At 42.9% G+C, this 17,662-nt stretch overlaps 1 protein-coding gene across 1 annotated transcript in view; it reads right to left on the bottom strand.

Annotated features, from left to right (window-relative positions):
- cntnap2a (contactin associated protein 2a) overlaps nucleotides 1-17,662 on the bottom strand; it is a gene marked incomplete at its 5' end in the record, with an annotated part of 370,887 nt that overhangs the window by 171,700 nt on the left and 181,525 nt on the right. The window contains one exon of the mRNA XM_084474889.1: nucleotides 7,952-8,099. Coding sequence (XP_084331015.1) covers nucleotides 7,952-8,099 — 148 coding nt within the window. The remainder of the gene's footprint in view (nucleotides 1-7,951; nucleotides 8,100-17,662) is intronic.

Consider the following 17,662-nt stretch of genomic DNA (forward strand, 5'->3'; position numbering starts at 1 on the left):
CTGATCCTTAGTTCCAGTGTAAAGTTCACACGCAATCCTACACTCTCACTAGCGAGTTTGTAACTACTTTTTTTTAACACTTAACATACTTAAGATACATCTTAACTAAGCTTTACCTAGTTGAAATGTTCTAGCTAGTGGTCAAAATGATACCTCTTCACGGTGGTTCTAGTGTTAAAATGCATTTTGGCTTGAGTGTTATAGGACGGGGGGAATGTGTTATCCCCATGGTTACAACCAGTGATGCCAGTAACGCTTTACTTAGTAACGCAATACTTAGTAAAGCGTTTCTCTAATCTGACCACTTTCAGTAACGAGTAATCTAATGCATAACTATTTCCAAACCAGTAATCAGATTAAAGTTACTTATCCAAATTACTGTGCATTACTATTTTTGTCATTTTACTTAGTAAAAATATATATTTTTGCTTTCTTCTTGCCTCTCGGTGAGTGACAAGTATCATATATGTGTGTCATGCAGACAAGCATGAAGATATTTTTGGCAGGGGGTGCGGGGGGGGTTACTGCAGGGTCCTGCACGGGTCTTATTTTGGAAACCCGCACCCGCAATACTTAAAACTGCATCCAACCCGTGTTCCGACAGTAGCGCAAATTACATCCCGCACCCGAACAGACCCACTATAAATTGATACCAATGCCCGACCCGCACCGCAAGTAAAATTAGACACGGTCCACGTAGAGTTCATAGAATTCAAAAGATACTATGTTACAAAGGCTCTGTATTCTGCAGAGAACTTTTTCGTCGTTGTTGTGTTGCTGTGAGTGTGCGCGCACTGCATGCTATGCGTAGGCTGAATTGCAATCGTGTTAAGACAAATCTGATTAGCTTTATAATGGGCGATGTTGGATATGAAATGCGCCACACACCAGCGTGGTGTTATACTGTAAGTGTGACACCACACTATAGTAAAAGTGTTAGAGAAGCTTATCCCTCTCTCAGACATGGCCATCAACATTACAGCTTGCCAGACAAACCTCCACACAGCCACACACACCTTGCCATCAGTGTCCCTTGTCTGGATGTTGAGAAAATAACACAACTTGAGTTTGGAGCACAACGTAGCCAAACTAGTTGGGACTGACTTGCAGAAAGTTAGGATTTGGAAACAGTTTTCTCGAAAATAACATTCTTAATTTAGTAACAGTGACAAAAAGTCATATCTTACTATGTTGAAGATCCAATAAAAAACTTATAATAATAAAAAATCTAAACTATTTTGGGTTCACTGGCTATTTAAGAAAGTTTTCGTTAAATCTCCCTTGCTGTTGATTCAACACATCAGCATTCATTTAACTTTTGTCTGGTGTTGTCACATGACTTGCTTCTGGAGTTGCCACCATATCAAATCCCTGTGTGGTGTGGTTATCAGCATGAGTACAGGATGTCTAGTCTTAAAAGGAATGAGAGCGCTAGAGCCAGACTCAGTTGATGATATAGTCTAACGCCGCTTATCAGGCACAGCATGCCAAGAGTCAGGCAGCCCACCACACTTAGGGGTATTGAAGTCAGATGTTGTGACTCTGATGTTGTGGCTACTCGGAGGAATCCAGTTGCTGTGTCCAATTTACTGAAGGGAGGCTGTGGTGAAGCTGTAAGGCAGGGAGGGAGGAGGTGACAGCTGCTTCGACAGCTGCAAAGTCTCAGGAAGTAAAAGTTGTGGGAGTCACCAGAGTCTGCTGATAGCCCAAGACAGAGAACTGTGTGTATGTGCTTGTGTGTTTGTGTGTTTGTGAGCATGTGTGTCTGATGGAGACCCGAAGGAGCTGTCCACAGAGACATCAATATTCTGTTTTTCCTCTTCTGACAGCAGAATAGCATAAGTAGAGCACTTGTTTTTGCTCATGTCCGTATTTCTTATTCATCTGTGGGATGTGTATGTTTGTGTAGCAGCAGTGCTTGACTACAAGTTAGACTCACTATGCTAACTATGTTATCACCACATCTTCATCTGTCTAGATAGGCCACCGAGACAAAAGGCTGCATTGTTTAGGAATTTTGGTGAATATCTTCGAACCCTATGTGGACATAGTTATAGTGGTAGTTATTGTAACACGAAATGGCAAACTTTTGCTTAAATTTATATTATATATTCTCTTACATTTATGTTAATATAAATTTTTTATTAGTCAACACCAGATGTAAACGTTCCAAACGTTCGTAACCATCTAAATCTGTTCCTACCCAGGTGTGCTGAATGACGTATCCCACCTGAGGGCCATTTTTTCTGTGTGCAAATACTCTGGACACATAACCAAGAGTTGGTGAGACACCACCAAAAAAAGGCTGTATGAAGAAAGTGAACTTCAGCAGTAAATCTTACTTTTTAATAAACTTCAACAAAGTACAACAAATGTGATAGTCTGGACAGAGAGCCAGTCAAAAACCCAGCAAAGGCAAAACATTTGTGTGCTGGAAATGAAGTTAGCAGATGGGCACAGTAACTTTAATTAAAAGAAAAATAGTTGCAAAACCTGCATTGCACTCCCTGGTGAAAGCATCTGAGAGCAGAAGCCTATGCTAGCCATTGAGAAGCTGAAGGAAAGCTGTGTCCTCTTTGGGTTTTTATAGTCTTTATTTTATAGTAGGTTTTTATAGTCTTAATTGGGATCAATGGACCAATCAGATTTTTTCCATATTCGTTTTTATCTTTGGTATTCCTCATTTATGGAATCATTGAGCAGTTAAACAGCAGTAAGGCACTGTTTAACATTGTCAACTTCCTGAAAATCTTCCTACACTGTCTGTGTGTCTTTCACACACTGACTCAAAAACACAGCTTGAGCTAAGTCATTAAGTGATAATTTGACTAATTATCATAACCTAGAAGACTTCTACTTGTTGATTGGAGCGATGACATAAGGTCTATATTTATCTCTCCTCCTACTACCCTTTTTTCTCATACAATCCTAATTTCTCTATGCCTCCGTCAATGTCTCCTCTCTCTCTCTCTCTCTCTCTCTCTCTCTCTCTCTCTCTCTCTCTCTCTCTCTCTCTCTCTCTCTCTCTCTCTCTCTCTCTCTCTCTCTCTCTCTCTCTCTCTCTCCAGTGTTCACCCTTTTGGCACAACAAATCAAGACCTGTTTTAAGGGAGGCTAATGAGTGACGGGTGTGTGTGTGTGTGTGTGTGTTGGGAGGGGGGGAATGGAGAGAAATACGAGGGGCTGTATGCTGAGTGAACGGGGGGAGATAGGAGCGCTGACAGCATAATCATGACAAACTACTGTGCACCGTCAAAACATTTTTGACAGACAATTTGAAGACGAAGTGGGAAGAGTGTGAGTGTTTGTGTGTGTGTGTGTGTTTGAGAAAGAGAAAGACACATTTCCCTCTGTAAAAAAAAAACAGCGAAAAAATGTAGCGTGTTTGTGTTGCTTGATTGGTTTGTATTGGTTTGTGTACATCTGCGTTGAGGTGTCCATGTGACGTTGAATAAAAGAGTTTGTGTGTTCTATCATTTATGTCCACACATTGTGTGTTGTGCATTGTGTGGTTTGTTCAACACATATAGAGGCTCCTTCTAGACTGATCTCTTTCTGGAAGAGTTGAACATTTCAAGTCTGTGCCAATTGCTGCTCCAAAAGGAGCCCTGATGATGACACTATTTTCCTCAGTATTGGTATTTTACGGGAAAGCACTATCTTCAGGTGTGTGTAATGGACTGTGAGTTAATGCCACTTGAAGGTGCCTTATAATCAGTGGGGCAGACAGATTCTAGGTTTTTGAGATGTTGAGGAGGAGCATGGGGGAAACGCATTAAGATTTGGATTGTATGCTAACAGTGTGTGTGTGTGTGTGCATTGGTGTGTATACTATGTATGTGTGTGTGTTCTCGTCAAGGATATGAATTATCCACATATATTATTGAATGACTGAAAAAAAAAAAAAAATAAGCCGTGCAGTCGTGCAGTCCAATATGACTTTCCCTCAGTACCAATTTAGAGATGCATTCATCAAAATCAAACCTGTGGAAAGAACGCACAAACCTGACCAATGTGTGTGTATTGCACTGAAAAGATTCAATAGATGCTGGGACACTGAGTTTCACTTACTCCAAACATATGTGAGTGTTTCTTGAAAAATACATCGCTTTTGAAATGCAAGAGCTATAGTAGGCCTACAATAAAAATGTTTTATAAAAAAAAAATATTGCATTTATTTGCAAATGTAAATAGCATGTATTTACTATTAATTTATAGTGTGTGCATATGGTACAATAATTGTACACTTAGTAAGTGTTTACTTGGTGTCTTTAATTGTGTGTGCGTGTGTGTGTTTTCGTGCATGCCAGTGTATGTGTGTGAGTGTGTGTATGTGCGGCTGCACCGCACATCCAGTTATAAGTCCTGTGGCCCTGTCTTGCACCCAGTGCAATTGACTTTCTACACCGACGCATGTATCGTTGTTAGTTTGCACCCGACGCAAAGAGGCGCCACTACACTTATGCCTGGAGAGGCGTATCTGCGAAAAGCAGAGGCGCAAATGATACTTGATGCTATTTTAGTGATCTAAAAATTGCGCCACTGCAATTGCGCCACTGACTCAAAAATACCTGGTATAAATGCACTAGCGGATTGCGCAGTTGGTGTTGCTATTTTGAGTGCCATGGCAGGTTGGAACTGCAACATAAGCTTACACTATATACAGCACAAACATGCAAACGATTAGCCTAATGGAAATATTATGTCAAAGATTGTTCATGTGAAACTGCATAGAAATAGCATGTGGATTGTGGAAAAAGAAAATTACATAGGTGCTGCATGAATGAACACTGTATAGTAGGCTATGCCATGCCTTAAAATAATAATAATAACAATAATAAACTCAAACAAAGTATATCCCAGCCATCCTAAACAAAATCTTGTTTTAGGGTAAATGGTTGGTTAAATTATTTGGGAAACAAACAGCTGATACAGCGGTAAGTTGTACTTTTAAATCAATGCATCTGCTAACAGAGTACAGCAAACACATATTTTCTTGACACAGACATTGTGTACAAGCCCATAACTTTTAGGATTGATGAGTATTTGATCATGAGAAAACATAGTTTTACCGCGAGTGAGTGTTTAAAAGAATGAATGAATGTGGGTGATGCTTGGCGTGTGTGTGTGTGCGCACCCAATCTGTTTAAACACACGCAAACTAAATACATGACACATAATACAGTCCGTGCCGATGTATATAAACGGGGGGGACACAAGTCGATAGCGATAATGTATACAATACTGGTAACAAACAATGTTTGTTAATGTATTGCCGCATCTCATTAAATAGACCCACAGTTGTGGCCACAGGACCACGTCCACATATCATATATGTGTTAAGTTGTCTTTGCCACAATTTACATAACGACGAAGCAAAAAAAACGTTTTTTTGCTTCACACACAGAAAGGAAATGAAAGAGAAGACGACAAGCAAAGCTAAACACTGACTGGAATTCAATATACTACGGTCGTGATTGTAAAAACATGAGGTGTGTGTGTGTGTGTGTGTGTGTGTGTGTGTGTGTGTGTGTGTGTGTGTGTGAAAAACATGAGTGAACGAATGCCACGGGACATGCTCAGAGAAAGGCACAAAGATACCATATAAACAACACATATACACAAAACAATAAACGACACACACACACACACACACACACACACATTAATAGGACCCCCGGAATCAGACGAGTACGCTTGTCACTCGCAACGGTAATTTATGCAGCGTCTTAATTGAAAATTGTTATCAAAATCAATTTGACAGCCTTTAATAGGATGCACACTAACATGTGGCATGAGACTCTGTTTCCTAGGTGATGTCATTCACTCGATGACAAGTCGTGTGGGTGTATGTGGGTTGCATATCAGGGCGACCTTGCTATGTATCTTGCTATGTATCTACACAAACAGCATCAGATCAATGTTATTAATCAATATTTGTGTTGTGATGATAGATGTTAAACTGAGCCAGCAAGCATTTGCTCGCTCAGATCTATAGAATACCAACGTATCTGTATAAGCTAGATAGTAGAGTTCAAATGAGCAAGCAAGCAAGCTCATCATAGGGTCTTACGACTACTTACGACTTACTACTTACTCTACTTACGACTCTATATGATGAGCTTGTCTCTATTGTTTCTCTATCTACACTAGCTAGTAGAGTTTCAAATGAGCTAGCAGGCGTCGATACAGCCGTTAGTACTGTGTAAACCACTTTTCAGCGCTAACCCCGGAGCCACTTTGTGTGTTTGTGTGTGTGTGTGTGTGTGTGTGTGTGTGTGTGTGTGTGTGCACTAGGGATGCACCGATTTATCGGACGAACATCGGTAACGGCCGATATTCGCGTTGACTGCCATCGGCCTATCGGGAAATAAGATGACATTCACCGATGGCAGTGGCCGATGTTTATCTGTTGTGTCATATCAATTTTGCTCTGGCTAAATGTTGTGTTGATTATTTGCGGTCTGACTTGCAGTTTCGGAGAAGATGCAACAGGTGGTAACAGATGCAACAAGTAATAATACCACCCATATAATAATACCACCCATAACAGCCGCTGGCTGGACACGCCTCTGGCATGATGTAAGTGGGCGGGTGCCGCGCACACGTGTGGTTTGTTTACAAATAAAAGTGAAAGAAAACGTCAGTCGTGTGGGAGTATTTCACTGTCTCTGAGAAAGATCAGCGATATGCAGTTTGTAAGACATGTTCCAGTGACATTTCACTCTAAACCTTTTCGCCCATTTTCGCAAATGCTGTGGTTATCGACTGAGTCTTACTGGTGGTGGTTTGTGCTTTCTTGGTGTCCCATTAATTTCTCCGTTTTTTATCGGCTTTCAGGTAATTGTTGTACACTTCTCCATGTCTGCTTTTCAAATGGTTGATGAGATTTGATCAGTGTTTATAATAACGCCGTTATTTTTTCAGTAACGGGTAATCTAACTAATTACTGTTTCCGTTGTTACAACGCCGTTACCGTTACTGACTGTTAAATGCGGTGCGTTATTATGAATTGATTGAATGAACTGCGTAATCCGAATGCACCCCTGGCTCCACACACAAACTGCTAGTGAGGAGACCGGCTTAACAACGAGATAAGCGATTATGATTGGCTAAGGCATGTTCATGGTAGCCAATCTGAGCCAGTGTTTTTACACACAAGCCAGGATACGCATGCCACATGCACACGCACACACGCACACACAAACACCAAACAGATTTGATGAAGCAGTAGAAATGGCGAGTCCGGAGCAATCAGATGAAAAGTTGTCATTTTCAATGAATTGAGGTCAAAGGCAAGAACGTGCATGTAAAGGTGGAATAAATAACAACAACAACAACAACAAAAAACATTGGTATCGGCATCGGCTATCGGCCAAATTGTCATTTTAAACATTGGTATCGGCCCAGAATTTCACAATCGGTGCATCCCTAGTGTGCACATGTGTGCATCTGAATGAAATAAGGCTGAAGTGCTACCTATTGCGACTTGATTAGCCGCGGTCAACCCTCATTACACTCTTTTACATCCCGAGGGAGCCATCATTTAACAGCCAGCCATATATTTCAGCTAGAGCCGATATGGAGCGCTAACAACTATAGGAGGCGATGGGTGGAATGTCACCTTCGGCTCTGCTACTTCAGTGCCCAGAATAAAAAAAAGGAGCGATGTAACTAGTTTTATTCTGAATTCAATACGGCATGGGGCGCATGATGACCTGGCTTTTAAATCATATATGGGTGCGTGAGTGTGTGTTTGTGCGGACACAGGTGTGCATGTGTGCACACCTGTGTGTGTGTGTGTGTGTGTGTGTAAGCCTGTGTGTGTGCAAATGCTCGCATGCAAATGCATGTGTTTGTGTGTGTGTGTGTGTGTGTGTGTGCAAGCCCATGTGTGTGTGTGTGTGCACGTGCTCGCATGCATATGCATGTGCGCGTGGTCATGACTCACAGTAGGAGCAGCCGTAGAGCTCCATGCGCAGGCCGATGCGGCCCTCCTCGCTCCAGTCCAGCGGGACCAGCCGCAGGAAGCGCGCCACGATGCCCTGCTGCAGCTCGTGGCGCACCGAGCTCTCCGAGTTGGAGTTCCCCAAGAAGGCCTGGTGGACACACACACACACACACACACACACACACACGCACACACACAGATACACACACAATGCACATTAAACACCGCACAACGTACAAGCCTGCAGTAAAACAAGCTTAGCGAGCGGGAGTACATGTTCCACTCGCTACATCCGGCCTTGCAGCTGTACACACGCTCACACACCGCACACGGACACCCACACGGACGCACACGCGCGCAATACACCTGGAAAGTAATCAGGGGACTACATTTTTAATACATCTGCTATAAAACAAGTTAACTGCAGGGGAGGCCGGGATTGCGGAAGCCACACTTGTACCTGCGAGGGATTTCATGCTCATATATTAGGTTATGCCATGACTGACTGCCGGAACGGTTTTTGTGTCTCCAAAGATTGAGGGACGCTGATATAAGAGAGATGGCTCTGTCATCAGTTAACTCACATCTCCCCCCTCTTGCGGTATTGGTGGCAAATTCCACGTTCCTGCATGTCAAGCTCGACGACATACGTAGACTGAAGCTTGCCTGAACACGACTGAATCGTGCCTTGTGTTATGCAGGATGATCATCGTTTCTGTTCAAATCACCTTGACAGACAATGCACATTCATCGAGAAGGACATTTAGTACACCAGACACGAAATAGGGTGAGACAAAGAGACCCTGCATTGGCTGAAAAAAACAAGGTGTCTAAGTCCTCTCCTCTCCTCGCTCTCATCCTCTCCTCTCCCGAAGGATGCAATCAACCAACGGCTCGACACTTGAAACTGCCCCCTGCTAAAACATGCCTTATTTAAACTTCCCAACAGCCTATAAGGTAGATAACATAGTGAAACAAACACACACACACACACACACACACACACACACACACACACAAAAAAGAGCCTGTTGCCACAGACGATTGAGGAAATCCATTAGCGTGCGACCAGGTAAGTAGGTAACCAAGAGGAAAGCAGTGGACAGCCGTATGTTGGCCCAGATAAGGGCCAGCTCCAACAGAGCAGCGGGGAGAGAGAGAGAGAGAGAGAGAGAGAGAGAGAGAGAGAGAGAGAGAGAGAGAAAAAGAGAGTGAGAGAGAAAGAGAGAGTGAGAAGTGACAGGAATGAGAGGCACAGTACACACTGTTTTATTCCATGCCTTGGTGTCCGATTTTTCAAAATATTTACTCAATACATTTATTGAATGTGCCCACTGCACACCTTTACACTCTGCAGTGTCTTTGCAAGGGCTCCCTAGAGAAGACAAACACACACACACAAACACACACAAGTCCAATGTGTATTGGTCACACTTAGTTACTGTCACACTACTGATTTCTACCAGGTAGTAATTCCCGCTTTAATAGGTAGTGGGTTAATTGTCTTGTTCATGGACCACGTGGCAATGATTTATTGGAAAGGGACATACTGTTCGCAAACATGGTTGTCGTTTTTTCTTATGTTTGCAACAGGTGAGCAAGAGGTTTATCAACAGGTTGAATGCAGCGGTCTCGTTTCAATAGCCACTTCTATTCCCAGTTCACTGTCCCTCGACGGTCTGGATCCAAACTGGCCGCTCTATTACCTTTGACATGCAAGTAGCATAGATGACGTCCATGTGTAGATTTCTAGGCAAACAAGGAACATTTGACATTTTTCTATACAAAAATGACCCCCCCCCCCCCCCCCCCATTGCTTCCTATTGCATATTATTGTGCAAGAATGAAGGGCAGGGTGGGAGGGTTAGGAGGGGTAAACTCACTTGCTAGTATCAAGTGCCGGCAGAAACAAATTCATTGGCTAATCAAAGACGCTCGCACGCACGCACATACTGACACACGCACACACGGCAGAACATTTCCTCTCCTTTCTTTGTCTGTCCAACAACGTCCTCTACCTGTTCGCGTCAAAGTACAAAGGACACAGAGAGGGAGGGCGAGAAGGAAACGTGGACCCCCCCCACTTCCCTTGAGAAGAGCACTCTCCCCCCCACACCCGCCCCTTTCCCACCCTGCTCTTGTCGCCACCAGCCAACTGTATTCTTTCAACAAAAAAAAACAAGTTAATTCTTCTTCCTCTGTTCCTTCCTGCTCCATTGTGTCCATAGAGCGCCTTTCTCCCGCACTTATCTCGGCTCAGCTCACTGAACACAGCCGCTCACAATTTTTTTTTTCTTTTCACAGGGAAGTGTCACCGTGCACCGTTCGAGGGATTGGAGGAGGAGGTGTGTGTGTGTGTGTGTGTGTGTGTGTGTGTGTGTGTGTGTGTGTGTGTGTGTGTGTGTGTGTGTGTGTGTGTGTGTGTGTGTGTGTGTGTGTGTATATGTGTGTGTGGGGGCTTGGAGGAGGGAAGGGGGGGGGGGAGGCTAGAGAGGATGATGATGATGATGATGATGTTGACGAGGAGGAGTAGAACGGTGGATTGCCGAGCGGCTCGAAAAGTGGTCGGAGCGCTGGGGCGTTAAATTTCCTTCTCCCCGCACAAGCCGGCACATTAACCGACCGCCGAGTGGGTAATTGTACGTGTGCGTGTCTGTCCGTGTGCGAGTGAGAAATGTTTAGCAACTTAAGAGCTTAGCTATGTTGAAGTCTTTGGTTAATGAAAACGTCTGGAGCCAATTTATGCTGGGACACAAGTTGCCAAAAGTGAAGAACTTATTTACTGTGTGCTGGCTCTTTTTGATAGAAAAGGTACAGGAGAGATACAGACTTATGCACACCCAAGTATAGATCAAGTCTTACAATACTACTGTAACTACATATATATATATATATATATACTGTATATATATAGAGAGAGATATAGATGTAGAATCAATGACATTGAGATGGTAATTAACTTAACTAATTTTGTCGATTTTTCAACATGTTACAAAACTAGTGCTCCGTCCTCCAATCTGTAACCTTGATGACGTGCTACTTCGCCTTGGATACTGTTTCTCTATTGAGAGCGGGGTGGGGGGGTGGGGGGGATGACTGAATTCCAAAAGAGCCAGCCTTGCCAGAGGTCAGACAGAAAATAAAGCAGAGGTTGTTGGCAGCAGTCAGGATGGAGATGGAGGGACTGGTGGTGGTGGCACTGCTGGCCTGGAGTCAGAGGAGCTCAGGGCTCTGTGGAGCCACTGTCATTCAAAGACAACAAGCCAATCACTCCATCACAGCTGGTCAGCACACGCTGGCTAGGACCTCATACACACACACACACACACACACACACACACACACACACACACACACACACACACAGTTCTGTTGCATGCCAATTGTGCCAGAAGTTAGTTAGTTTACATACATGTTAGGTACACACAGAGACCAACATAGTTGAATGAAGATTTAAAAGTGGCAAACTCTGCCATCATGACACACGTACACACACACACACACACACACACACACACACACACACACACACACACACACACACACACACACATTCCCCCCCACAGACACACACCCTCCATCCTCTTTTCACATCCCAGCCATTCATTGGATTGCCAGGATGCTCATGTCTGGTGTTTCTCTTGTGTGTGTGGTTGCGTGCGTTTTGTGGGTGTGACAATGCAAGGATGTGTGGTTTGTCCGCATCTGTTTCTGCAGGAATGGTTTTGTATTGTCTTGTGTGCATGCGTATGTGCGTGTGTGTGTGTGTGCGTGTGTGTCTCTATGTGTGTGTGTGTGTGTGTGTGTGTGTTTTGACAGGAACAGACAGGTCTTTCAAGAGCACAGATCTCCAGATACCACTAGCACTAAGCAACAAGCAGAAAGCTATTTTCTGGGGTTTTCTTGAAAATCCTTTGTCAGTTCAGGCTAGAGTCAAAGCTATTGTGTTTATTCTTGTGTGTGTGTGTGTGTGCGTGTGTGTGTGTGTGTGTGTGTGTGTGTGTGTGTGTATACGTGTGTCTGTCAGTGATGTTGTAGTTGAAAGAGTGTGTGTCTGTGTGTGTGTATAGGTCAATGTCAGTGATGTGCTGGTTTAATGAATGAATCTGTGTGTGTGTGTGTGTGTGTGTGTGTGTGTGTGTGTGTGTGTGTGTGTGTGTGTGTGTGTGTGTGTGTGTGTGTGTGTGTGTGTGTGTGTGTGTGTGCGTGCGTGCATGCGTGCGTGTGTGTGTGTGAATGGGAACGTGTGTGTGAGTATTTGGCATGTGTGCATGTGTTTTTGGGAGTTTTCATGGTAGCGAGGGAAATCAATCTGGCCCGGTTTGGTTCTTTGTTTGGGCACACCAAGTGTGCCCAAGAATACATAGAGAGACAAAGGAGGGATTCGTGTTTTCTATGGACCCTGTGGATGACTGTTCCCATGCATGCATGTCATTCCAGTCTGTGTTCCTCCTTGTTTAGTGTGAGTGAAACCAGCTTTCGAGGTGGTTGCAATATTATTGAGTATAGATTTCTTGTATTTAACTTCTGAGGAATCTCCCCTGTGCTCCATCGTTGTTTAAAGTACAACACTTTGACATTGTAATAAAACGTCTATAGGTGATGTACAAAACCTATTTTTTGATATGTGTAATATTGTACTTTATTGTGACTTGCAATTGGTCACTGGCCGTCGCGTCAGGCGAACCCGCATTCTGCCACAGGCTATTTTCCTACATTACCCAGAATGACTTTCTCTACCCCCCTATCAACATCAGGAGGCAACATTCTGTAACTTGTACATTAATATATTGAATAAATAAATCAAATGTATTAAAATGATAAGTATAACAGGCTTATTATAAATTGGTACAAATATATAATATATATAATATATACCACTTGGGCAATCAAATTTTGATAGATCTTTCGCCATTTTTCTTTGCTGGATTTTCATCATGGGTTTTTACTTAGCAAAAAAAACAACCTTACTTCATGGCGTATAACATTGAGGTAATATCCATAAGAGAGACTGAGACAATGCTGTGCTGGTGTTTTGACTTCCACACCCTCATCAAAACGTGCTTCACTGCTTGTCCCATGTGATGAATGACATTCCTCCTGACTGCCCCCCAAGAGTGAGAGATACCCTTTTGTAAAGGAGCGACAGGCAGAAAGGCAGAAAGAGACAGACAGATAGAATTGGTTTTAAGTGGTCACCGCTAAGGCTGAGGACATTTGGCACCCTCTCGCATCCTTAAACTCCCTAGGATCTCCAACTGAAGGAGAGAAATCCATGTCCTCACCACTAGAAACACACAAACACACACACACACACACAAACACACATGGCTGTCCAATCGACAAGGCGCCTGATCAAGGGTGAACACAACACAACACGCGGCTCCCCATGTAGCTGTAAATGTGTAATTTGTTTGTTGGGGGTTTGTTACGCTCCTTAAGTCATTAAGACGTACAGGATTGTGTGCGTCAAGCCTTTTAACTCGATGTTTGTTCACAGGCCACCACTCACAGCACATGAGCAAGCAACGACCACGAGGCTGAACGGAGCGATGCAATGCCTCTCGTGTGAACAGAGCCGGCCAAAAAGGCTTTCCAGTTTGAGTGGCGCTTTAATCTGCAAAGTCACACCTAAGATGGCACCCTTCTGACCTTTTTACTGCATGATCATAGAGGTAATAGAGGGGTTTTTTTTGTGTCCGACTGAAAGGCGGCCAAGTGATGTGTCATTATTCGAGACCATTCATCAAGAGTTGCCATCCAAACTGATTTTCTTGACTTTTTCACTGGTTATCTGAATAGAATTAATGTAACTTGGTTCCTGGAATCCTAATGTCCGGTCATCAGAGGATTTGGGTCAGCGGTTCGTTCCGACAGAATGTTTGTTGAATATCTTGCCAAATCCCGACAATTTTACCCAATAATATATTTTCTAGCAAAGAGCAGGTATATTGCACTTTAACTCATTATCATACCAAGCATCACCCATAAAGGAGTAGGGGCTTTTGTTCAACCATCTTTTTGCACTGATATGATATCATGTATAGAAGTAATATGATCATTTATTTTCGATATATTCAATATGTATAGGAGTGTCAATCAGGATTACAGGAATAAGTCTACTTTAATAGAATTGGTAATGACACAAATGCGACCGATTAGGGCCGAGTTAGGGCCATTATGAACGACCAATGCTAAGATAGCTAAGATAGTTTAGCAGATCTTTGCACGTGCTTGGTGCAAAGCAGCAACACTTGACCATAATCATAAAGTAAAGTGTACTAGTCATAAATAAGCAATTTTTGATTATATTTAATTAATTTCATAGATTGTTCAAATCAGCAAATAGATTTGACTTGTTTGTTTTTCTTCCAAGATATTTTGAATCTTTTCTTTTTCTAGGAAGCCAGTAGACAATCTGAAGGTCATTTCAGAGAAAATTCCAGGTACTTCAGCGGTCTTCCCTCTCTGCTGAGATCTCACGCACTGTCAAACACGAGAAGGGAATTTAACAGCAGTGTCATTAAAATTCCACGGTAGCCATTTTTGCTGTGCCACAAGACACTTTCTCTTTCCAGCGGGAGCTGCGAAAGTGGCCTGTATATTTAAATTCCCTGTGTCCGTCTTTCTCATTATTCCTATCAGTGACTTTCAATTTTCATGCTCCTGTTATCTGTAATGGAGTCAGCTGACATTAACAAACAACCACGTTGGAGGGTTTTCAAGTCACACCGCACCCTGGCATAGATTTGAAGGTAAAATTGTGAATTTAGATCAATTTACAAGCAAAGAGAATTGTAAAAAAAAACTAATTGAAAACTGAAGGTACATCTATGATCACAAGGGATCTGGGTGATATTGGAATTTAATGAAATGCATTTTCTAACCAAATGGAGGAAGCTCAGCCAGGGAACATTATTCTAGTTGTTGGAGGTAAGAGTTCTTTCCTTAACTATTTTGGGATTTGGGAGTTGAACCAAGGCATGCGTGTCTTGAGAATGTAAGATAATATGATAAAATGTTCATTCCCATGGAAGTAAATAACATATACTCACTGTATCCAAGCATTATAAAATCAACTCCTGAATTTCTTGTGCTAATTTAATGATAGTCAAGGACAGAACAAATCCCACTGAAGCATCTTTCATTTTTAAATATACATGCTGAATATAAGCAGTCTTTTTTTTTTGTTGCACTTTGATAATCAAATATTCCTTGATTCACAATCTATAACACATATGGGATCTTATCTGAATGGTTTCTTTCCAAAGCCGGTGGCTCCTGCACAGAACTACATTATTTACCTTTCTTCAGGGGTCAAAGAACATGATTGGCTATACCAACATTTCATCACCAACAATGGGGATCTGTTCGAGAGAGAGAGAGAGAGAGAGAGAGAGAGAGAGAGAGAGAGAGAGAGAGAGAGAGAGAGAGAGGACTTGGAGCAATATGTAAAGCCACGACAGGGGAAATGTCAACAGTGTTACTATGACCACATGCATAGATCACTGCAGGTAAAGGAAAAAAAAGAGAAAGGGAAAGTTATCTTTGCTCTGCTTTGATTAATGCGCAGTAGATAAGAGCGGTGAGCGCAGTGTGCACATAACCTCCCAGGTCAGAAGGACAATGGCAGCACAGCTCTGACACATATGCACACACGTGTTTGGAAATGTCAGCCTCAGAAAGAAATGAGATGGAATTCAAAGAGGGAGAGAGAGTCACACACACACACACACACACACACACACACACACACACACACACACACACACACACACACACAGGGATCAAGAAGATAAACAATTTGAGCTTAAAGAAGACATGTATCACATTTCAATTCGATTCGGTTATTTAATTGATTTGCCATATCTGTAGTACCATCATTGTCACTTTAATAATCTACCTGGGTGGATCGAGGGGCGTATCAGGCCATTGTGCTTTGATCATCTTATCCAGCACTGCCACTCAGTCTTCATCAGTTCTTGACAAAGAGGATGGCACAATAGTCTCTCCCACATCAATTCAAGGTGAATATCCAACTTTCCCAACCCCACCATATCTCCAGGATTCAATGGAGCCTGTTCCGAGAGCAAAAGCTCATTTGATCTGGGACAACCAGTCTGGGGAAGTGTCAGAGTGTCTGACTGTAAATAGCTGGCAGGCATTTTGTTTGCTGTGCTCTGTCTCTCTGTCATGGCAGTGTCCTCGACGTAGCGTTTGGATTCAGTCACAGTGGGGGGGGGGGGGGGGGACTCAACACAATATCGGCGTGTGCTACCGGTGGTGGCCACAGGGCACTCTTTTGAGGAACGACGAAGAAAAGAGCACAGATAAGAAGGGGAGAGAGTGCAGACACACATCACAGAGCGTGGAGGAGAGGCATTAGCTTAGCATTCAGGCTGTATCAAAATGGTATTAGCGGTGGCTTTGCACCACTTGTCTCCGTGTATAAATATGCAGAAGAAAGCGGTCACGGGTGGAGACGGGGAATGAGTTAAGCCGCAGAGGGATTAAGAGGGTGGAATATGTGAACCAGAAGAAGATCCCTTCTCTCTGATTTGACTTGGGTGTGGGTTTGGGTGGGGTTGTGTATTTTTGCTTGTGGCTGAAGACATGAAAATATGTGATGACACACAATAACAACATTGTTGTCTGATGTTATTTGATTTTGACTGTCGTTTTTGAATGTTATGCTGTTATACCATCCCTGGCTGAGTTGGCTGGCGAGGGGGTGAGTATGTTTTATGATTTTTGTTAAGGAAAAACATTACTGTAAGGACTACATTCAGCAGACTACTGTTGGCAGTCGTTGGCTTGTCTCCCTATGCAAACAAAATGCAAACAAACAATCACGTCAGCCATTTTCACTGTAGGCGTTACAACTTGACCCAAAGATGGCACCTTCACGGCCTACTGAGTACCACCTGTTCATTTCTTCATTTTGTTCTTCTGTAGTATTTCTGGTTTGGAGAATTGTATTCACATGAGTCATTTTTGACGAGTGTAAAAACAGACAAGCACAGACAAACCGACAAACAAAGAAACATTACACCGAGTGACAAAACATTAGTGCCTTCGAGGGAATTGGGAATTGAACAGGCACTGGATGAGTATTTTTATAATGCAGGGAAATATAGATGTGAAAAATTGCTATTGTTTGAAAGGCTTCCTTGTCATATACTCGCCTTATGTTCATTGCCTGTGAACTAACTGACCGTGAAATGCTGCAAGTAAATATGCCCAAGAGATTACTTAAAGTTGCAATCTATCGACAAAATGAAAGCCCACTTTTACTTTTTACTGCCTTTGAATCTCTCTCTCTCCATCTCTCCATCTCTCTTACCCCTCCCTCCCATTCTGTTTGCCTCTCTTTCTCTCCCTTTGACGCCTGTTCAGAATTAGATGCCTCTGGGGATGCACTTATGGTTTGTATGTTAATTAATTGTTGATTAAGTCATATGTAGCCATTACACACACACACACACACACACACACACACACACACACACACACACACACATACAAACATACACAAATACACACCAACACACATGTTACTGACCCTCGGACAGTTACACACATATACACTCACACACACACACACACACACACACACACACACACACACACACACACACACACACACACACACACAAACACACAGACACACACTCACACACACACACACACACACACACACACACACACTAA

The sequence above is a fragment of the Micromesistius poutassou genome (assembly GCF_964030765.1).
Source record: "Micromesistius poutassou genome assembly, chromosome: 11".
Lineage (NCBI taxonomy): Eukaryota > Metazoa > Chordata > Actinopteri > Gadiformes > Gadidae > Micromesistius > Micromesistius poutassou.